We start from the raw sequence: 23,172 nt of genomic DNA, 5'->3' as shown, positions 1-23,172 counted from the left end.
CTCTTTGTGATTAAGGACTATACAAATAAACATGACTTGAGTGTCCTCATGTTGAGGTTTTTGAGATTTTCCTTGCCCTCATGTAGGTTTTAGTTTAGGGGATGGTGTCCTAATAGTAGGTAGTCTGCAATAATCGGTGGTCTGTGCAGCCCTTTGAGACTCCTTGTGATTAAGGGCTATGCAAATAAACATGACTTGACTTGACTGTCCTCATGTTGAGGTTTTTGAGTTTTTCCTTGTCCTCATGTAGGTTTTGGATCAGGGGATGGTGTCATAATAGTCTGTGGTTTGCAATAATCTGTGGTCTGTGAAGCCCTTTGAAACTGCCCCTTCTCAAGGTTTTCTTCATTTTCCTCATGTTGAGGTTTTTGAGTTTTTCCTTACCCTCATGTAGGTTTTAGACCCGGGGATGGTGTCCTAATAGTCTGTAGTTTGCAATAATCTGTGGTCTTTGCAGCCCTTTGAGACTCATTGTGATTAAGGACTATACAAATAAACATGACTTGACATGACAAGCTCTTATGTTAAGTATACAAATGTACATTTGTCATGTTTCTCATGTCAAGACCGGAAACTGGTTTTCTGCACAGTTTAATAATTCAGTGGAAACCGATTATGTTTTTATTTTTTTTAATAAATGGCTATTTTCATTAACACTGCATTCTTTGAAAAAAGGAAGCAAAATTCACCTGTTTTTGCCTAGTTCCCAGCTAATGACCAATCACTGTTATTTGGCTTTCTAATAAAAACGTTTCGGAAAAAAAAAATTGAAAACGGGGTCATTTGTGCAAAAAGTCATGGTGAAATGCAAACTGACCTTTAACCCCCCCAAAAACTCCTCCCCATTGTCAACACCTACTTGTGCATTTTGGACTTTCACTGGCAGCCAGACCGATATACTAAAAGAAAAGACGCTACTCTTACATATTTTTGTAGAAAAACAAAACAAAAACAATGACTGCTTGTGATCTTGTTGTACACGTCGAAAAGTGGATAGAAGAGAATAAAAATGCTTTTGTGCCACCAGTCTGCAACAAACTCATGTGAGTAAATTGTTCATTATTTAAATACCTGTTAGTTAATTCTTTAAACGACATTGGATATTTCAGAACTGTAATCATCAAGAAATGAATACACTTTATTGAACAATTTTAAAACATTTTTTCCCCATTTAGGCACACTTCCCAGTTAAACATTATGTTTGTTGGAGGACCGAATACCAGGAAGGATTACCATATAGAAGAAGGGGAGGAGGTATGAAAAGCACAGATTTATAGCCCAAAGAATATAATCTTATTCGTATTTAATAGCTTTGTCTGAAATAATGTCACATCTTTTACGTCGGGCGCAGAAAAAAGAAAAAAATATAGTTGTTGTTTTTTTTTTTTTCAAATCAAACGTTTGCTTCATTCCGATTTCGAAATCTTTGTTCGGTTTGGAAATTTCGGTTCATTTAGCAATTTGCATACCCTCCAGCCAATGAGAAGCCTGCATCGGATAACTTCCTGCTCTCGGACTTTCCTGAGCCTTATAAGGTCGTGCATTTGCATATCGTTTTCCAAAGTAGACACACAAAGAACACAAGAAAAATTGATAAGTGGTTAGGAATCAAGCCAAAACCTCAGCCCCAGAAGAAATATTCAAAAGAAGCTAGCAAAATTGATGACGCTACAAAACGTAAACGTACATTAAAAGCATGGTGGACAGAGGAGTTCACGTGGCTTGTAGCAGACGAGGCAACACAAACATTGCATGAATGAAGATGAGCAAATACAGGTACATACTGATGGCAGATGGAAAACAGCGATGTCATATACATGCAATAAATGTTATTGTCAGGTACCAGAACAGGAAACAGGAAGCAGAACCCACTCGCGTAACATTACTCACAGTTTATTGGGGAGAAGAGAAAGGAGCGCACACTCGATCCGGAGATCGTTGGTCGCGGGAGTGGTCAAAATCAAACAGATCGTGACGAAAGCAAAACGGGAGCAAAAACACGGGAAAAAAAACGGAGATTCACAGGGCTAGGCAAAACAAGATAAAAAACACAGGAAAAACCGAGATTGTCAGGGTTTGACGTGTCAAAACAGCGTTTAACAGACGCTCCGACAAAAGGCGACTCACAGGACAGCATTTAAGTAGTCACAGGGAGCAATCTGTCAACGAGTTTCAGCTGGTGTCCATGGGTGGGGCCAATTGGGCGCCCTGGCAACCGTGACAGTTATCAGTATATTTATAATAAATTTAATTTTAAAGTATTGTTCTGTTATATATTCTGATTATGAATCCTTAATACTTTGCACCAATGGGGTTTTTTTTGCGATGAGTCGTCTTTTTGTGTTTCAAGTTGTGAAAAATGGGGTAGGCAACTTTTTGTCTGGGCAGGCAACTTTTCAGAGTTGCCCGCTAACTTTTTCAGACACTGTTAATAGTCTCCATTTAATCGTGGCCTTGCAGTAAGATCATATCAGTTAAAACTTACTGTAATATACAGAATTGACACAATATGCAATATGCTTATCGTTTGCAGTAATATGTGACATTTTTACAAAAGAACTCTGCATGCACATTGTTTTGAAACGGTTATTAAGGACAAATTTCGATATCAAATTTCAATTTATTTCCAACAGCTCTTTTACCAGCTGAAAGGGGACATGTGCCTGAAAGTCATTGAAAATGGCAAGAGAAAAGATGTGCATATCAAAGAGGGAGAGGTGAGCTAAAACGGAAAACAATGCATGGGGAACAAATCAATAAATATGGTTATTTTATAGAGTATTGCATGGTTTCTCTAAGGCTTTGCAACTTCTTTTAGTTTGGTAATTTTGTGACTTTAATATTTAGTATTGATATAAAAACATGGTGAAGGGCAGCACGGCGGCTGAGTGTTTAGCACATCTGCGGCACAGTTCTGAGGTCATGGGATCAAACCTTCCTGTGCGGAGTTTGCATGTACTCCCGAGCTTGCGTGGGTTTCCTCCGGGCACTCGGGTTTCCTCCTACATTCCAAAAACATGCACGTCGTGGCCCATTATTAAAGGGTCGCAGGCCCGTGCCCTGGCAAAATAATGCTAAAAAGAACAAAAACAGAGGGACAATTTCACAATAAAAGGCAAAAATTCCCTGCTCTAATTCCTCGTGTTCAGTCAGTCGATGCTGTACTAATTGTGTTTGAGAGAGACCACATCTCATTTTATTGTGAAGTAGTGCGTTTTATTGTTTAAATAATCCCAAGAACAGCACGGTGGTGCAGTTGTTAGCACGTGTGAGGCACAGTTCTGAGGTCATGGGATCAAACCTTCCTGTGCGGAGTTTGCATGTACTCCCGTGCTTGCGTGGGTTTTCTCCTTGCATTCCGGTTTGCTCCCACATTTCAAAAACTGGCTGGCAACCAGTTCTGGGTGTCCCCCGCCCACTGCCCGAAAACAGCTGGGATGGGCTCCAGCGCCCCCGCGACCCTACTGAGGATAAGCGCTGCAGATAATGATGGATGGGTGGATAAGATTGTGGTAAAGTAGTTGCAACGGAAACTATTTCTCAAATAGAATAGACCAGTGTTTTTCGACCAGTGTGCCGGGGCATACGCATGTGCCGTGAAACCTTGTTTAGTGTGCTGTAGAAAAATGCCCAATTAATGTTTGCTAAAAAGCATGTCTATAATAAGTTTCTTTACTTTTTCAATTAGTAACTACAATTTTGGTCGGACACAGTAGGTGGTTACTGTTAGTGACCTCATCTCATCTCATAAGCCGTACCGCTTATCCTCATTAGGGTCGCGGGGGGGGCTGGAGCCCATCCCAGCCATCTCCGGGCAGTGGGCAGGGGACACCCTGAACTGGTTGCCAGCCAATCGCAGGGCACACAGGGACAGACAACTCATTCGCTCATTCACACCTAGGGACAATTTGGACCGGCCAATTCACCTGAAATGCATGTTTTTGGAATGTGGGAGGAAACCGGAGTGCCCGGAGGAAACCCACGCAAGCGCGGGGAGAACATACAAACTCCGCACAGAAAGTCTGGAGCTGGATTTGAACCCACGACAGGTTCCCATGACATGAACTGTGCCGCACAAGCGCTAACCACTGCGCCGCCGCGCTGCCATTGTATCAAAATATATTTAATACGTTATTTTGTCGATGAAGCTGTTTAAGATTGCACTGCAAAAAATAATCAAATTAATCATAAAAATTAAAATGATTGCAGCAAATTTTGCTTTTATTCCTTTCTTTTTTGTTTTATCTAGAAAACCAATTGAATTGAATTTGATTGAGATAAAATATAGATATAAACTTGAAAAACAGATTGAGAATATAGTAAAATACAAAATTACAGAGCACGGCGACGCAGTGGTTAGCGCTTGTGCGGCACAGTTCATGTCATGGGAACCTCCTGCGTGGGTTCAAATCCAGCTCCAGACTTCCTGTCCGGAGTTTGTATGTTCTCCCCGTGCTTGCGTGGGTTTCCTCCGGCCACTGCGGTTTCCTCCCACATTCCAAAAACATGCATTTCAGGTGAATTGGCCGGTCCAAATTGTCCCTAGGTGGGAATGAGCGAATGAGTTGTCTGTCCCTGTGTGCCCTGCGATTGGCTGGCAACCAATTGAGGGTGTCCCCTGCCCATTGCCCGGAGATGGCTGGGATGGGCTCCAGCCCCCCCGCGACCCTAATGAGGATAAGCAATACGGCTAATTAGATGAGAGACAAAATTACTGCAAATGTATAAATCAAAATGCAAGAGCCATGATGACAGCAAAAAAATGCTCTCAATTTAGGCAACATGATAATTCAAGCGGATAATGGATTGATGGATTGATAATTTAAGCTTTTTAAAAACTTGAAACGCCTGTTGTAAATTTATGGACAGTATGCCTTGGAAAAAAAGTTCTTTTTGGCTCAAAACGGTTAAGAATTACTGGACTAAACATTTACTTAAAACATCGTGTTAAACTACTTGACAAATTAGTATTGTGTCAGAACCAGAACAGACGGTAGACCCAAACGCGTAACGTTTCACAACAAACTTTATTGCGGAAGCGAAGAAGTCAGGCGCGGGAAAACAAACGCCAACAATTCAGCGATCGCTGGGCAGGAGGAGCAGGGAGCTCACGGGATCGGAGCGTGGTCGGAAGGCGGAAACGAGTTGAGCAGCCGGGACAGGAGATCGGATCGTGGTCGGTGGGCAGAAACGAGTCGGGCAGTCAGGACGGGAGATTGGCGCGTGATCGGTGGGCAGAAATGTGTTAAGCAGCCGGGACAGGAGATCGGAGCGTGGTCAAGGGAAGGAAAAAGTCAGGGAACTGGAACGATCGGGAAACCAGGGTCAGACAAGCAGGATACAGGAAAGGACGGGACAGAAGGGAGCCAGAGTCAAAAAGTGCTTGCCTTGCATGTGCGGAGGTTCGCCGACGGACTGACGAGGAGTGAATGGAAGCGTTGAGTTTAAATAGGTGGGGAACCAATCAGAAAACGATCAATAATAAATCCAACACAACTATTTTCAGTGTTTCACATGAACATATTTTTTTCATTATTGTTATTGTAGCGATCAATAATTACATGATATACTATAGATTGGAATGCAATCGACAGGTGGCCACCATTTTTTGGGTTATGGCTAACAAAGGAAAGAACGTTGCTAAGCTACTTAGCTGGTTAGCTTCCACAGATCGCTCCTGCAGACGGACGATTGTGTAGAATATCTGCTTATGTTTTTTCTAATGCAAATTTTTGGTAGCTTCATTTCTAGCTTAAGCTAGCTTTTGGCAGACACCTTTGTTGGTTGCTTTAGCTTTTTGTTTCAATTTTTCCTGCTAGCAGCTATTGCCAATCTCTTCCGCTGGGTTGGTTGCTCTCTCATATTTGAAGGCTTCTGATCCTGGTTAAATTTTTTACTGGCTCTGTTTAAACACATTCTAATAAATATAACTGCTCCACCTGAAATCCATATTCAGATGTTCCTGCTACCAGCTAGGATCCCACATTCTCCCCAGAGACAGGCCGACACTGTGGGACTAGTGGTAGAGAGGAAACGGCTTCTTACGGAGACCGACTGCCTCAGGTGAGACAGTAAACCTGCAAAATATATGAGAATAAATAAAGAACAAATGTTCTTGCATGTCTTTGTTTTGGTGTTCCAGGTACTATGGTGACGGCACAACCGACATCCTGTTTGAAAGATGGTTCTACTGTGAAAATCTTGGAACCCAACTCCGGCCAATAATCGAAGAGTAAGTTTTTTTAAAGGGCCACCACCAATGTTCCCTCTAATTTTCCACGGGTCTAAGTGCTCACACAAAGTCGGTGAGCAACGCTTGAAACAACAGTGAGCAACCATAATCCCAAGTGTGGCAAAATAATTAATGATCAAACATGTCCAAAACTTGACATCAAGTTACATTTTGCTGAGTTTCCGGCAATGCAAAATTATTTTTCTCTTTTGAATGAATTAACTCATGTACTATGGCAAAGGTTGTACGGCCTACATGCGTCGTTTATTCTTACAATTCTTTCACAAGATATCCGTTTCTTTTTATTTCCTGATATATTTTGTCGCATAATATTAACATTTTTGGGGGCTTATTGAGTCGGTTGTAAGATACAAAACTGTACTTAATCACATTTTTGAGTGGAAGTACAATGTTGGCAACAAGATTCACTTGATATAATTGGAAATTATTGGAATGCAACACAAACTTTTTCTTCTTTTTTCCGTGTTTTTTTTCTACTTTTTTTTAAATTCCTAAAAAAAAAACCTCATTGTGTTTATTTTTTCCGAGCTGTTGCTTTTTTCTTTTTGTTCTCTATTTACTTTTTTCCTACATTTCTTTCTTTTCTTTTTTTCTGGCTTATTTCTTTAAATTTTCCTTCTTTTTTTCTCTTCCTTTTGTTTCTTTTTTCTCAGCTTTTCACTACTTTTTCATTTTGGTATTTTTTTCTTTTTTGTTCTATTCCCCCCTTTCTTTAAGTCATTTCGTGCATCATTTTACATAATATTTGGTCATGTTGGGATTAAAGATGCAAAAACAACCTGAAGAGCCGTTTAGGACCCGATAGAGCCGGTTCCTTTTAGTGAGCCGAGCCGAAGAAGCCGGTTCTCGACAAACTCTACTAACTTTACTCAACTTTACTCGACTTCAAAATACCGCATTTAGGACACAACGTCAGGGGAACCCGTGCATTTTTACCTTCATGCACTGTAACTTTGACTTAAGTCGCTTCTTAATTAGTAATTTTGAGCCCTGATTTTTGTGCGCTGGCTCGATTTTCTTGTGCGCTGAGAATGTGCGAGCAGTGCGCAATTGTGCACGCACGCAGCTTAGAGGGAACACTGGCCACCACTATCAGTGCTCTGTTTGAGATACACTTTATCATTTTCAGGTTCATGGCATCAATGCAGTGCAAAACCGGAAAACCAGATCCCAGTCAGCTGCTGTTTCTGATCTCAAATGATTTCGCTTTGTCAGACCTTTATTGTATTTAACATTTTCTTTGGACAGGTGACGTGTTCATTGAGCCTCCATTCCAAATGAACAACATGAATGTGATGTCGCCCTTCTGCTTTAAAACATGGCTGGGAAAGCAAAAGCAATTCCTTGCCAATGGCAGCCCTATTAATGTGTTTGGAGCTCAGTTTGAGACCGAGGTAGGATGTAGCTTCCCTTGAGAGAGATTTACAGTACTACTACAGTGGAACCTCGGTTTTCGAACGCCTCTCAGTTCGAACAAATCCGAGTCCGACCAAAAATTTCGAGAAATTCTTGCTTCGCTGTTCGGTCAAAAAATCGGAGTTCGAACGCCGGTAATGCGTGAGTGCGTATGCTAGGGTGCGATGCTGAGCGGCGTACGGGTGTTTTAGCCCCTTATTATGCCTCCGAAGAAAGTCAGTGCAAGCAGCAAAGTTGCTACAGGTGAAAAAAGAAAAGTAGTGCGTACAACTATTGCATGTAAGAAAGAAATAATAGCAAAATATGAAGTAGGTGTGCGAGTGTCTGATCTTGCCTGCGCCTTCTGCTGACCACCACAAAGGTAAGAAATCCTACTCATAATTCTTTTCTTTATCCTTTTTTTTAATTTTTACACGTTCATGTTAGCGTAATCTTTCGTACGGAAGATTCCGATAACGCGGACGTAAGATTAGCCTGGGTTAGCTTTAAGGTTATGTTAAACATTCATGGTAAACGTTCAGGGTGTTGGAATGGAGCCCAACATTGAGGGTGTTGGAACGGAGCCCCCTTTCCAATGAACCGCTCACCACTTGTTGTGGAGACCTGGGTGCTAAATGACTTGTAAACGACCTGATTTTTTTATTTTTACACGTTCATGTAAGCGTAATCTTTCGTACGGAAGATTATGATAACGCTAACGTACGATTAGCCTGGGTGAGCTTTAAGTTTACGTTAAACATTCAAGGTAAACATTCAGGGTGTTGGAACGGATTAAAACGATTTACATTATTTTTAATGGGAAAAATGATTTCGGTGATCGAACAAATCGGTTTTTGAACAGGGTTCTGGAACGGATTATGGTTGAGAACCGAGGTTCCGCTGTACTTATGTATACACACCTATGTTGTATGCTGTAATAAGCCTGAACAGCAATTTTGAAAGCTGTTAATAATTGAAAAATATCAAACACATTTGAATTAATATGGCAATTTTTGACCCTCAAAGGTAATGATTTTTGGGCCAGGCTTGTCTGATGAATCTTCGCCACATAGTGAATGGTGGATTTGGCAACTGGTGAGTATGAATAGGTTGAAGTACCAAATGCATACCTGTCAACCTGTATGTTTTTTGCCGTACAAAGTACGCTTATTACGCATTTTAAGACGTGTACGACGTACAAGAAAATCTGTACGGAAAAACGCAAATTTGTCAATGATGGGTACCATCCGGTATACACCGATTATCACCAAACGGCAAATCAATCAAGTCAAACGAGTTCGCCGCGGTAGCCTCTATCTCGGTATCGTTTTTTTCCGTTGCAAACGAAGCCAGCGGTTTGATGTAGTGAAAGGAAGTCCGTCTCTTTTTAGAGAACCGGCTTTTTCGGCTCAACTCATTAAAGACAGCCGGCTCTCAAACGGCTCACTTGCTTTGATGCCTTATATTGCGAATTATCATGTTGTATACGTAAAGAAGTTAAGAAAAAAAGAAAGTATAAAAGGAGGAAATGAAAAGAGACAGGTTTGTGGTTATCCCTTTAATCAGTGTAATTTAATGCAAAAAATGAATTCATAATTTGAATACAAAAATGTATTATTCTACTTAATTATAGTTGCATGTATTTTTTCCTTCTATGGTGAACGTCCGAGCTACATAATTTTTTATTTTTTTATTTTTTTTTATATAAACCTCATTCATGTCGAGCAACGCAGGATCTCACAACAAAATGTTAATTAACAATAAATATGATATAACGAGCAGCACGGCGGCGCAGTGGTTAGCGCGTGTGCGGCACAGTTCTGAGGTCGTGGGAACCTCCTGCGTGGGTTCAAATCCAGCTCCCGGCCTTACTGTGCGGAGTTTGTATGTTCTCCCCGTGCTTGCGTGGGTTTCCTCCGGGCACTCCGGTTTCCTCCCACGTTCCAAAGACATACATTTCAGGTGAATTGGCCAGTCCAAAATGTCCCCAGGTGTGACTGAGCGAGTGAGTTGTCTGTCCCCGTTTGCCCTGCGATTGGCTGGCAAGCAGTTCAGGGTGTCCCCTGCCCACTGCCCGATGATTGCTGGAATGGGCTCCAGCACCCCCGCGACCCTACTGAGGATAAGCGGTGTAGCTAATGAGATGAGATGATATAACGAAACACATGTACAGTATGACATGTTAAACTACATAAATAAACACGTTTGAAAAAAAAAATATGGCGTAAGATTATTTTGTATTTTGTAAGAGAAAATATGACAGTTTGTAAGGGCATGGAGCCCTGGAGCGCGACAGGTATGCAAATGCCATCAGATGATTCCATTTTTAAAAGGTTACCCTTGCTACCACAAAAACATAATCAGTCATCGCACCACAAATGTTGAACCACGATTGAACGGCAGTACAATATTTATTATTTATACATTAACATTTGACGGAAAATTAAAACCAAAGGAGAAGGAAAAAAGTTGTAAATGCTATCTAACGATTATAATACTTTCTTGTAATACCCACGACCAGAACGGAATCAGGACCCAGATGCGTAGCGTTAACCACAATTGAATAGAAAGAGGAAGGGCAGCGCCCATGATCCGGTGATCGCTGGACGCGGGTAGAAAGTCGCTCTTGCAATCGGATTGTGATCCGAATACGGAAGTGGATCTTCCGTAGCGGGAGATGGCAGTGTCAGGGACGGAAAAACAGGTCGGTAGTCGGGACAGGAGAGCAAAAACGTGGTCGGGATCAAAAACAGGTTGTAGCCGGAGACAAACGGTGAGATCAGGAATAGACAGGTGGGAAAACGGGTGCAAAAACGGGATAGGGGGGAGTCAGGGTCAAAAAGGCTTGCCTTGTAACAACAGAGGTTTGCAGACGGACTGAAAAATGGAGAGTGACAGGACTGGGTTTAAAAAGGAACAGGGAACCAATCAGGTAAATGAGCCAATGAGCGGGCAAAGATGATCCCAATCGGTAATCATGACACATCTGCACTGCTTATCCTCAGTCGGGTTGCTAGGGTGCCGGAGCCCATCCCAGCTATCCTCGGGCAGTGGGCAGGGGACACCCTGAACTGGTTGCCATCCTTTCGCAGGGCACACAGGGACAGACAATTCACTCGCTCATTCACACCTAGGGACAATTTGGACCAGAAAATTAACCTGAAATGAATCTTTTTTGGAATGTGGGAGGACACTGGAGTGCCCAGAGGAAACCCATGCAAGCACGGGGAGAACATACAAATTCCGCGCAGGAAGGCTGGTAGACAGATTTGAACCCATGACCTCAGAACTGTTCCTATCCACTGATCTGCCGTGCTGCCTTTGTCATGATTACCGATGTGAATCACCTGTGCCCACTCTTTTGGCGCCAACTGCTGCGGGCTCTGATTGGCTCCCTGTCCATATTTAAACCCAGTCCTGTCAATCCCCTGTGGTCAGTCCGTCTGCGAACCTCTTTGTATACAAGGCAAGCCTTTTTCGACCCTGACTCCAACCTGTCCCGTTTTTTGCTCCAGTTTGTCTCCGTCTACGACCTGTTTAGTCCCCGACCACGTCTTCTCTCCTTTCCTGGCTTACGACTCGTTTCCGACCCCGACCACGCTTTGCTCTCCAGCCCCGGCTACTGACCAATTTTTCCATCCCTGACACCGCCATCGCTCGCTACGGAAGATCCACTTCCTTGTTCGGATCACAGTCCGAGTCCGAGAGCTACTTGCTTCCCACGTCCAGCTAACACCGGATCGTGGGCGCAGCCCTTCCTCTTCCTTTCAATAAAAACTTAAACGTTACGCAATTGGGTCCTGTTTCCGTTCTGGTCCTGACACCCCTTCTTAGAATATTTTGTTTTTAAAAAACTGTTGATAAATTCATAGTTGAGTACACACTCAAAATAAGGCGGGAAGACTTCAATGAATTTTAGCACTTTCTATTTATCAAATCTCCTTGGTTACAAAAAGCAGATCAGCCCTGAAGGATGTGGTCATCAAAGAACAGCAACATTATTGGCCAATAGTGAGAATGATTTACACAGTGCATAACAGTCAAAATAACAAACCACAGTTTGCAGTGTCACAGGCCAGAAAAGGAGACAGGACCCAATAGCGTTCGTTTTTACTCAGTTTTATTGAGAAAGAGAGCAGTGCTTTCTTCCACGATCCGATGATCGAGATGGCAGGAACACGGAAGTGGCACTCCCGTGTCGAGCGAGGATAGTCGTGGGCAGCAGGAAAGCTGGTCGATAGCCGGGATGGAGGAGCAAGAGCGGTAAAAAGTACAGAAAAAAGGGTCGGCAACAAGTATCAGGCAGGAAACAGGGCAAAACAGGTCGATAGCCGGGACGGAAGAGCAGCGCAGAAACGGGTCTAGAAACAGGTCGGCAACAGGTATCAGGCAGGAGAAAACAGGGCAGGGGATTGTCGAAAGGTACAGAGCTTGCCTAGCTGAAAGCGTAAGTTCGCAGGACGGTCTGACAGCTTCCTCTTGGGAGCCGGGGGTTTAAAAAGAGTCAGGGAACCAATCAGCGACCGGGGCTGTTGCCGCCAACAGGGCATTCGCAACCAAATCTTTACTGTAACCGTTTCTATGTTTCTTCAACTTTTCACCGTCAGGAGGGATCATCGATGGTAACCATGAACGGACGAGAATTGGCTCTCACTGGTGGAGACAGTTTACTTGTTCCTGAGCACACCCAGTAAGTGCACCAAACTACTAGCTGTATAGGCTATAGATATATAGCAAGTTGGTGTTTATGATTATGAATTTAATATATTTTTCGATTACTATTGCAGGTACCAGTGGGAGAGAGATGAGCAAACTGTTGCGTTGGTTGTGGTTCAAAATCCAGAGAGGAAAAGATCCTGACCAGACATGCCCATACCACTTGCATCCAGCAAATTTTTATCACAAAAATATAGTGTAGATATAGAAATGTAGTTGCAATATGTGATATCTTTAAGATAAATGCATAATCTGCTCTGTCCATTTTTTGACCAAATACTCTGTTTCGATTTTTGTATGCTTATTGTTAAAAAGCCTAATAGAGGCTTCAAATATTTGAAACACTATCAAAATTCGCCCTGACCAATAAGACAGATCATAAATTGAGGTTACAAATTTAAATCACTTATTGCGGGCAAAGCTTTACAAACAATCCCAGAACCTTTTCCGAAAACATGTGAAATATATTTAAAGGGGAAGTGTCACAGTGGACCCAAATGCGTGACGTTTCACACAATGCTTTATTTAGGGATCGGGAAGTCAGGGTGAGAGGAAATAGACAGCGATCTAGTGCTCGCTGGGCAGGAGGAGCGGGAAGCCCTCGCGAAAGAAGCGTGGCCGGAGATTGGAAAAAGTCGGGTATCCGGGACGAGCGGGAAACCAGGGATCAGGGACAGGAGAACGGAGCTTGGATCGGGGATCAATACAGGAAACAGATTCAGGCAGGATACAGGTAGCCGGGACAGGAGAACAGAGCTTGGATCGGGGATCGATACAGGAAACAGATTGAGGCAGGACACGAGTAGCCGGGAGAGGAGAACAGAGCTTGGAGCGGGGATTGATACAGGAAAAGAATCGGGCAGGATACGGGTAGCCGGGACAGGAGAACGGAGCTTGGATCGGGGATCAATACAGGAAACAGATTCAGGCTGGATACGGGTAGCTGGGACAGGAGAACGCAGCTTGTATGGAGGATCGATACAGAAAACAGATTCAGGCAGGATACGGGTAGCCGGGACAGGAGAACAGGGCTTGGCTCGGGGATCGATACAGGAAAAGAATCAGGCAGGATACGAGTAGCTGGAACAGGAGAACGGAGCTTGGATCGGGGATCAATACAGGAAAAGAATCGGGCAGGATACGGGTAGCTGGAACAGGAGAACGGAGCTTGGATCGGGGATCAATACAGGAAACAGATTCAGGCAGGATACGGGTAGCCGGGACTGGAGAATGGGGCTTGGATCGGGGATCGATACAGGAAACAGATTGAGGCAGGATACGAGTAGCCGGGAGAGGAGAACAGAGCTTGGAGCGGGGATTGATACAGGAAAAAAATCGGGCAGGATATGGGTAGCCGGGACAGGAGAACGGAGCTTGGATCGGGGATAAATACAGGAAACAGATTCAGGCTGGATACGGGTAGCTGGGACAGGAGAACGGAGCTTGTATGGAGGATCGATACAGAAAACAGATTCAGGCAGGATACGGGTAGCCGGGACAGGAGAACAGGGCTTGGCTCAGGGATCGATACAGGAAAAGAATCAGGCAGGATACGGGTAGCCGGAACAGGAGAACGGAGCTTGGATCGGGGATCAATACAGGAAAAGAATCGGGCAGGATACGGGTAGCTGGAACAGGAGAACGGAGCTTGGATCGGGGATCAATACAGGAAACAGATTCAGGCAGGATACGGGTAGCCGGGACTGGAGAATGGGGCTTGGATCGGGGATCGATACAGGAAACAGATTGAGGCAGGATACGAGTAGCCGGGAGAGGAGAACAGAGCTTGGAGCGGGGATTGATACAGGAAAAGAATCGGGCAGGATACGGGTAGCCGGGACAGGAGAACGGAGCTTGGATCGGGGATCCATACAGGAAACAGATTCAGGCTGGATACGGGTAGCTGGGACAGGAGAACGGAGCTTGTATGGAGGATCGATACAGAAAACAGATTCAGGCAGGATACGGGTAGCCGGGACAGGAGAACGGAGCTTGGATCGGGGATCAATACAGGAAACAGATTCAGGCAGGATACGGATAGCCGGGACAGGAGAATGGGGCTTGGCTCGGGGATCGATACAGGAAAAGAATCGGGCAGGATACGGGTAGCTGGAACAGGAGAACGGAGCTTGGATCGGGGATCAATACAGGAAACAGATTCAGGCAGGATACGGGTAGCCGGGACAGGAGAATGGGGCTTGGCTCGGGGATCGATACAGGAAACAGATTGAGGCAGGATACGAGTAGCCGGGACAGAAGAACAGAACATGGATCGGGGATTGATACAGAAAAAGAATCGGGCAGGATACGGGTAGCCAGGACAGAAAAACGGAGATTGGATCGGGTATTGATACAGGAAACACAACCAGGCAGAATACGGGTAGCCGGGACAGGAGAACGGAGCTTGGAACGAGGATCGATACAAGAAACAGAACCAGGCAGCATACGGGTAGCCAGGACAGGAGAACGGAGCTTGGATCCAGGATGGATACAAGAAACAGATTGAGGCAGGATACGGGTAGCCAGGACAGGAGAACAGAGCTTGGATCGGGGATCGAAACAAGAAACAGATTCAGGCAGGATACGGGTAGCTGGGACAGTAGAATGGGGCTTGGATTGTGTATCAATACAGGACACAGATCGGGATCAAAACGGGAGCCAGAGTCAAAAGTGCGTGCCTTGCATGCGCTGAGGTTCACTGACAGACTGACTAGGAGTGAACGACAATGACATGCTTAAAAAGGAGGACTAATTAGGGAACGAGTGGCAGCTGGGGGTGAACGAGTGAACGCAGGGGAGGGCAATTGGCAAATCATGACAGGAAGTCAACCAAACCATTTTAAATGTGCCTTCCGTCGTGTAAAAACACCTTTCTGAATAATAATGTGTTAAATATAAGTTAGGCGCTAGTGACCATTTTGCTATTTGCTCTCAAGGATGATCCACAGTTAATTTGATGTCATTTACAGTAAACAACAAGTGGTAATACGGCCGCTTCCTCTGATGTATCAAATTGCACAATGACAAAATTAGTCAGAAAGTATAATATATATATATTTTTTTTTTTATTGTAGAGTTAAGAAAGTAAATCTAATGTCTACAATAGTTTTGTGAAATGTGTCACAGTCTGTATATAGTCATGACAGCATGGTAATCTCTCCATTATTTCAGTCATTTATAACCTCTAAAAATATTCAGTTTTAAGTAATTATTTTATTAATTTATTCATTTACTCTGTAATTTTTATTTAGCTTCTCCATTATTTTAGTTGTTTTTTGGTTCGTTGCCATAAGTGGCCTTGAATAGCTCGTTAGTACAGATTTAAATAAAAGGTTGTTGTGCAGTGGTAATTTCCACCACCACTGTACTTAAGTTTCATTATCCTCTGAATTTAGGTTTTGTTTAAGCTTAGGGGACTTTGCTTTTGGTGTAAAAATGACGGTAAGCCATTTTGACTTTCCACTTGCGATTTTCAAGAGCCGTTGACTGTAACTCTTTTGTGCACAGAATTGTCACGACCAGAACAAAGGGTAGACCCAATTGTGTAACGTTTCTCACAAGTTTATTGAGATATAGAGGAAAGGAAGCGCTCGCGATCCGGTGCTCGCTGGACGCGGGAAGCAAGCCGCTCACAGAATCGGAACATGTCCCGTATGCGGAAGTGGATCTTCCGGAGATCGTAGTGTCGTACACGGAAAAACAGGTCGAAAGCCGGGACAGGAGAGCAAAACATGGTCGGGATCAAAAACAAGTCGTAAGCTGGGACGGTCGAAAAACATGTGAAAAAACAGGGAAATCAAAAACGGACGGGTGGAAAACGGGTGCAAAAAGCGGGACTGACGGGAGTCAGAGTCAAAGTACTTGCCTTGAGGAAACAGAGGTTCGCTGACGGACTGACAACAGGTGAGTGAAAGGTAGGACGGGGAACCAATCAGGAAGCCCGCAGCAGGCACAGGTGAAATTAATCAGTCATCGTGACAAGAATACTCTGTAATTAAAACTTTGAAGGAACTACTCATCCCTCCAGCTTTTATTTCAACGAATAAATCATCCTAAAACCCGGAAACAAAGAACTACACAGTGAAAGAAAAGAGCTTTCTTCTTTGTTATGCATTGATTCTTTAAGATATATGTGAAATTAGTCCATCATAAACAGATACACAACAATAAACCGAATTATGCTGAGACCGACGGCGGCGCAGTGGTTAGCGCGTGTGCGACACAGTTCCGAGGTCGTGAGATCAAACCTCCTGTGTAGAGTTTGCATGTTCTCCCTGTGCTTGTGTGGGTTTCCTCCGGGCACTCTGGTTTTCTCCCACGTTCCAAAAATCATGCATGTCAGGTTAATTGGCCTGTTTAAATCGTCCCTAGGTGTGAATGAGCGAGGAAATTGCCTGTCCCTGTGTGCCCTGCGATTGGCTGGCAACCAGTTGAGGGTGTCCCCTGCCCACTGCCCGAAGATAGCTGGGATGGGCTCCAGCACCCCCGCGACCTTACTGAGGAAAAGCGTTGCAGATAACGGATGGATGTGTCATGAATACCGACTGGGATCACCTGTGCCCGCTCATTTGGCGCCAGCCGCTGCACGCTATCTGATTGGTTCCCTGTCTCTTTTTAAACCCAGTCCTGTCACTCTCCGTTTGTCAGTCCGTCTGCGAACCTCTGTTGTTACAAGGCAAGCCTTTTTAACTCTGACTCCCGCCTGTCCCGTTTTTGCACCCATTTTCCCACCTGTCCATTCCTGATCTCCCCGTTTGTCTCCGGCTACGACCCGTTTCTGACCCCGACCAGTGGTGCAGATAATGGATGGATAATGGATGCTGAGACCAGATGTCACATTCTTATTCTCAATGTGTTTTTGATCACATGCTGTTCTGCTAGAAAAGCCGCAACAGTCCAGGGTACTGCATACTCCAGAGTCACCACCCCTCCCAGGTTGAATTTATAACCCGAATAGTCCCAAGGACAGGCTCTCAACAGCCTGAGCCCACTTCCCCAGCAGAACTCCCAAAGGTAGATAAACAGCGTGTAGGTGATCAGTCGCACAGGCAATGGCTGATGGCGAGTCAGCATCCAGCCCCTCAGGTTCTCCATTAGGTAGATAGCGAATGCATACATGGGCAGTGCCCACAAGCTGCTGTATCCCAGCAACCTCTGGTCCCGGATGCTGCACCAGTCCAACGTGGCAGTGAAGATCATCTCGCAAACGCAGCCGTGCAATGCGTAGACGTAGAGGCGGGCCCAAAAAGAAAGGGGGCGCATAGGGACGTCATCATCTGCTACGTGTCCTGTGATAAGTTTATAATTTAGTTGACACTCGAAACAAAGAGAGAAGACACCAATGATTATTGAGCTTGCAAGAAGAACAGGAAAGGACCCTAAAAAAAACCTTAATATGCCTAAAAATCCAATCTGGTCTAATCAAAAGTAAGATATTAAGCTTAAGCCAAAGTCTAACCCCAACTTCGGATTTCAGCCCGGGTTTGGCCTAAAATGTCCATCATTACGATCGGGTCGGACTGGGCTTTTCTCTTGCTGACTTTTATGAAATAAATCTATGTTCAAGTGTTGGACCTTTACATATTTGTGGTCTAAAAAAGGGGCCGCATAGGGACGTCATCATCTGCTACGCGTCCTGTGATAAGTTTATAATTTAGTTGACACTCGAAACGAAGAGAGAAGACACCAATGATTATTGAGCTTGCAAGAAGAACAAGAAAGGACCCTAAAAAAAACCTTAATATGCCTAAAAATCCAATCTGGTCTAATCAAAAGTAAGATATTAAGGCTAAGCCAAAGTTTAACCCCGGATTTCAGCCCGGGTTTGGCCTAAAATGTCAATCATTACAATCGGGTTGGACTGGGTTTTTATCTTGCTGACTTTATAAAAATACATATATGTTCAAGTGAAGGACCTTTACATATTTGTGGTCTAAAAAAGGGGCCGCATAGGGACGTCATCGTCTGCTACGTGTCCTGTGACCCCCCAAAAATTGTGAGGCAGGCTGTTGATAAGTTTATAGTTTAGTTGACACTCGATACGAAGAGAGAAGACACCAATGATTATTGAGCTTGCAAGAAGAACAGGAAAGGACCCTAAAAAAAAACTTAATTTGCCTAACAATCCAATCTGGTCTAATCAAAAGTAAGATATTAAGCCCACGCCAGAGTCCAACCAAGACTTCGGATTTCAGCCCGGGTTTGGCCTAAAATGTCCATCATTACGATCGGGTCCGACTGGGCTTTTCTCTTGCTGACTTTTATAAAATAAATCTATGGTCAAGTGTTGGACCTTTACATATTTGTGGTCTAAAAAAGGGGCCGCATAGGGACGTCATCGTCTGCTACGTGTCCTGTGACCCCAAAAGAATTGTGAGGCCGACTGTTGATAAGTTTATAGTTTAGTTGACACTCAAAAAGAAGAGAAGACATGAATGATTATTGAGCTTGCAAGAAGAACTGGAAAGGACCGTAAAAAAACCCTTAAGATGCATAAAAATCCAATCTGGTCTAATCAAAATTAAGATATTAAGCCTAAGCCGAAGTTTAACCCCGACTTCGGATTTCAGCCCGGGTTTGGCCTGAAATGTCCATCATTACGATCGGGTTGGACTGGGCTTTTCTCTTGCTGACTTTATAAAAATAAATATATGTTCAAGTGAAGGACCTTTACACATTTGTGGTCTTTATCATTCTTTAGTAACTAGCAACACCTTATCAGTATGGTAGTGTAGCCGCCGCTAGCTATAAATGCTAGCTCCTACTGGTAGCGTCTTGGACGTGGCTTCCAGCATTTACGACTTACAGTTTAATTCTGAAAGCATAGTTGGCATAAAGTTTTTTTTTTTTCTTCCTTTAGATTTTTTTGCACGGTTCATGTAAACATATTAGTACTATCATATTCAAAGACAAAACACTCAAAAATAAGAGAACAAATGCATGTGAACATATGAGTAATAATAGATAAATAATAATTATAAAAACAGAGTCAACCAGAGTGTCACGGACCAGGCACGGAGACCGGACCCAATTGCGTTCGTTTTACTCAGCTTTATTTAGAATGAGTAAAGGGCTTGCACCCACGATCCGGTGATCGTCGATTACGGGTAGCAGATCGCTGGGAACGCAGAAATGGCACTTTTGTGTCGAGCGAAGGCAAAGTCGAGAGCGAGGGAAAACAGGTCGATGGCCGGGACGGAGGAGCAAAAACATAAACGGGTCCAGAAAAGAGGTTGGCAACGGAAAACAGGGCAGGATAGAGTCAGGAGTCACAAAAGCTGGCCTATCGTGTAGCGTGGGTTCGCAGACGATCCGACAAATGTTGACAGGAAGGCAGGGGTTTAAAAAAGAGGAAGCAGACAATCGGCCTCCGTGGCTGTTGGCGCAGAGATAGTTAATTACACGAGCAAAACGTTTGAATGATTAGAAATAGCGCCACCTTGGGCCAAATGGAGGGCAGGTTTATGTTCTTTTTTCTTTTTTAAATGAGACAAACGGTCTGAAAAAAATGATTAGAAAAAGTACAAGAAATATTCTTAAAATAATCATAATAAAATCGAGGTTTGCATTGTATTCAACAAATTGCCATTTTTCTCCCACCCTCAGCAGATAACATGAAAAGGATTAGTTTTTAGTTACCACTTTTCACAGACAGACACCAATATCAATATGGAAACTATCGAAATTGAGACCAGAAAGTGATACGCCTAGACTGGTAAATGTCATGAACCGGATTTGGATCAGGACCCAAATGTGTGACGTTTCTCTCACAAGCCTTTTATTTTACGGGAAATGGTGTTGTCATGCACGTTAGGCAGCAGTCTGGCGTGGAATGATAGGAAGCCAGAGGCCGACGAGATGGATACCGATTGCCCGAGCAGATATCGGACAGATGGTGTCGATACCGGACAGGACGGGAAAGACAGGATTGATATCAAAACAGGATATCGAAATTAAACAGGACAAACAAGACAGGAACGAAACTGGAAAACAATATTAAACAACGGGACAGACAGGATCACTATCAAAACAGGGTATCGAAATTAAACAGGACAAACTAGACAGGAACAAAACTGGAAATTGCCATTAGACAGGACAAAATAACAGGAACAATAGCGGAAAGGAAATACCAACAGGAAACATGACAGAGTCAAAACCCACGTCTTGGGGGGCAGAGGTTCGTTGACCCACTGACAAAGAAAGAGTGAGAGCACTGAGCTTGAATAGACGGAAAGCCAATCTGTCAACGAGCCGCAGTTGGCGCCACACGGGCGGGGCCAATTGGTTGCCATGGCAACCGTGACAGGTAAATACAGTTTCCAACCAATAGAATGAGAATTATGATAGTGTATCTTGAAATATTTACTTTATATTCTTATCTCAACACTATAATATTCTTGTCATTCAGAAATATCCAAAATGTTTTCTGAATGAAAGCACTTTGATTCAAGTATTTTATATTTTCTTGATACAGAAACCCTAAAAACATTCAACGGAGCCATGTTTTTCAACCCTTTTTGAACCAAGGTACACTTTTATTTATAAAAAAGTTCCGAGGCACACCGTCCGTCGAAAATGTTTGAAAATGAAGTTTTGTCAAATATTTCATTGTAGTACCTCATAAGCAGCTACTATATAAAAAGAAGAAAATAATACTTAAAATAAAAAAGAATGATGTGCTTTATTTATGTTTTTATTTTTTACACTGCAATCTTAAACCACTTTGTTATAAAATTAAGTCATTCAATGTACTGTGCTACCTCGTGAGCAGTTAATTAGTATCTAAAAAGTATTTAAAAATCTACTGCCACCTACTGATATGGATGACTATTACAGTTCCTCGTCTGAAGATAGCAAAAATACTGAATAATGGCCTTAATTTTGTGGAAAGATAAAATTGGGCACATTCCAGCGGCACACTAGACAAGGTCTCACGGCACACTGGTTGAAAAATACTGCCATGGAGGGATAAAAAAATTAATTTGATGTGGAAAAATATGCTTACTTAAAAAAGGTCAATATCTGATTTTAACTTTTAAATAGTCCATGAAATTTAAAGTGTATAAAAACCTTGCAATGTATTTAGGGTCAAATATAACTTTTAGTAATCACAATTGGCTGCTAAAAATGGCCTGCAAGCCGTAATTGGCCCCCAAGCTGTAGTTTGGACTCCTTTGCTCTAAATTGATTGGTTTATTTTCATTTCTAGTTCGTGATTATATGTCAGGACCAGAACGGGAAAAGGACCCAATTGCGTAACGTTTACCACAAGTTTTATTGAAAGAAAGAGGAAGGGCTACGCCCGCGATCCGGTGTTCGCTGGACGCGGGAGGCAAGTCGCTTTCGGATTCGGACTGGGATCCGAACACGGAAGTGGATCTTCCGTAGCGAGCGATGGCGGTGTCAGGGACGGAAAAACGGGTCGGTAGAGCAAGGCGTGGTCGGGGTCGGAAGCGAGTCGTAAGCCAGAACGGGAGAGTAGACGTAGTCGGGTGACAAAAAGAGGTCGTAAGCCGGGACGGGAGAACAGACGTGGTCAGGAGCAAAACAGGTCGTAGCCACAGACAGACGGGAGCAAAAACGGGACAGGTGGGAGTCAGGGTCGAGAAAGGCTTGCCTAGTATACACTGAGGTTCGCAGACGGATTGACAACAGGGGACAGACAGAACTGGGTTCAAATAGTGACAGGGAGCTGATGATTTGGTTTAAAATTATATATTTTTAAAAAATTTCCTCACACATTTTAGAACAATTATTACAAACACATTTTCAACGCTGCAGTTGACGGCCTAACTGTCCAGTGTGCTTTCTCTAATTCGGATTAACGAGACAGTAGTCCATCTTAGCAACTCAAAGACGCGCTTGCATTGAAATCCTAAACCAAAACCACTTGAATCGCAATTTATCGTATTTCCGAGACACACAAAGTTACCTACATGACAGTGCCACATCACTCCATATTCCGCCGTAGTAATAAATACTACACCAGGTCAGCAAGCGTGAACAAGAGCAGTCATTAAATACAAGTTAACACACCATTACCTGCCATAACTCTCACCTGAATGGCCGCTACCTTGTCCGCTCCTCTCGCGTCGTTTTTTCGCCTCCATCCTCACGCGGCATATATTTAGCCGTGGCTTTTTAATCTCCGGTGTGTGCGCTTGTGTGTATCTTGAGCTAAACATTAAGCTGATCTATGTCGGACAGAGAAGTGCCCATCCCAGCCTGAACTGGAGGACACTCAGGAAGCGAACCTGGACCATCTGATAAAACTCAAATGGCGCCGCAATCTTTGATCGCAAAGTTGCTGAAGTGAATGTGTGTTTTGCACAACTTGAGTCGATGTGCCCTTCCTTTTATTGATGCATGCCCCTAATCAAACACATAGTCTTGCATTGGAAGTTCTGCAAAAACTCCACTGAATATAGATATTATTATTGTCAGGGTTGGGTAGGGTTACTTTAACTGGATTACTTTCAATGACTTTTGGATTACTCCAATACCAAATATGCTAATAAAAGACAAAAGAAACTAAATATGAATAAAATGATGACTCACAACACGTGGTAAGCTTTCTCTCCTGGCTTTGATTTCTTTCATCTCCAGCAAAACGAACATAAAATGCGACAGAAACAAAATGAAAATAAATCCAAACAGCTTGCCAACATCATTTTTGTCACGAGGGGAGCGGACCAGAACGGAGGCAGGAGGCAGGAAGGGAGAACTCAATTGCGTTGACGATCAAAACTTTTATTTGGCAAAATAAAAGTCGTCCAAAATTCAGGGACAAGACAGAACAAACAGGCTTT

The 23,172-nt window shown here is 43.5% G+C and overlaps 2 protein-coding genes across 2 annotated transcripts; one reads left to right on the top strand and one right to left on the bottom strand.

Moving 5' to 3' along the window:
* The first annotated feature begins 872 nt into the window (after positions 1–872).
* haao (3-hydroxyanthranilate 3,4-dioxygenase) lies at positions 873–12,641 on the top strand. The gene is made up of 10 exons (XM_088351061.1): positions 873–1,043; positions 1,176–1,254; positions 2,634–2,717; positions 5,957–6,063; positions 6,143–6,232; positions 7,383–7,426; positions 7,502–7,647; positions 8,675–8,743; positions 12,256–12,338; positions 12,436–12,641. The coding sequence occupies exons 1-10, from the start codon at positions 955–957 to the stop codon at positions 12,506–12,508; spliced, it is 864 nt and encodes a 287-aa protein (XP_088207187.1). The 5' UTR covers positions 873–954; the 3' UTR covers positions 12,509–12,641.
* A 3,495-nt stretch (positions 12,642–16,136) lies between these two features.
* On the bottom strand, positions 16,137–22,572 carry LOC148354452 (transmembrane protein 229b-like). Its single transcript, XM_088351235.1, has 2 exons — positions 22,422–22,572; positions 16,137–17,652 (listed from the first exon to the last, which is right to left on the bottom strand). The coding sequence occupies exons 1-2, from the start codon at positions 22,546–22,548 to the stop codon at positions 17,198–17,200; spliced, it is 582 nt and encodes a 193-aa protein (XP_088207361.1). The 5' UTR covers positions 22,549–22,572; the 3' UTR covers positions 16,137–17,197.
* Positions 22,573–23,172: the final 600 nt, after the last annotated feature.

Source organism: Urocampus carinirostris, chromosome 13 (assembly GCF_059441175.1).
Source record: "Urocampus carinirostris isolate Australia breed hairy pipefish chromosome 13, RoL_Ucar_1.0, whole genome shotgun sequence".
Lineage (NCBI taxonomy): Eukaryota > Metazoa > Chordata > Actinopteri > Syngnathiformes > Syngnathidae > Urocampus > Urocampus carinirostris.
Note: the sequence above shows the minus strand (reverse complement) of the source record. Positions and strands in the feature narration are given on the sequence as shown.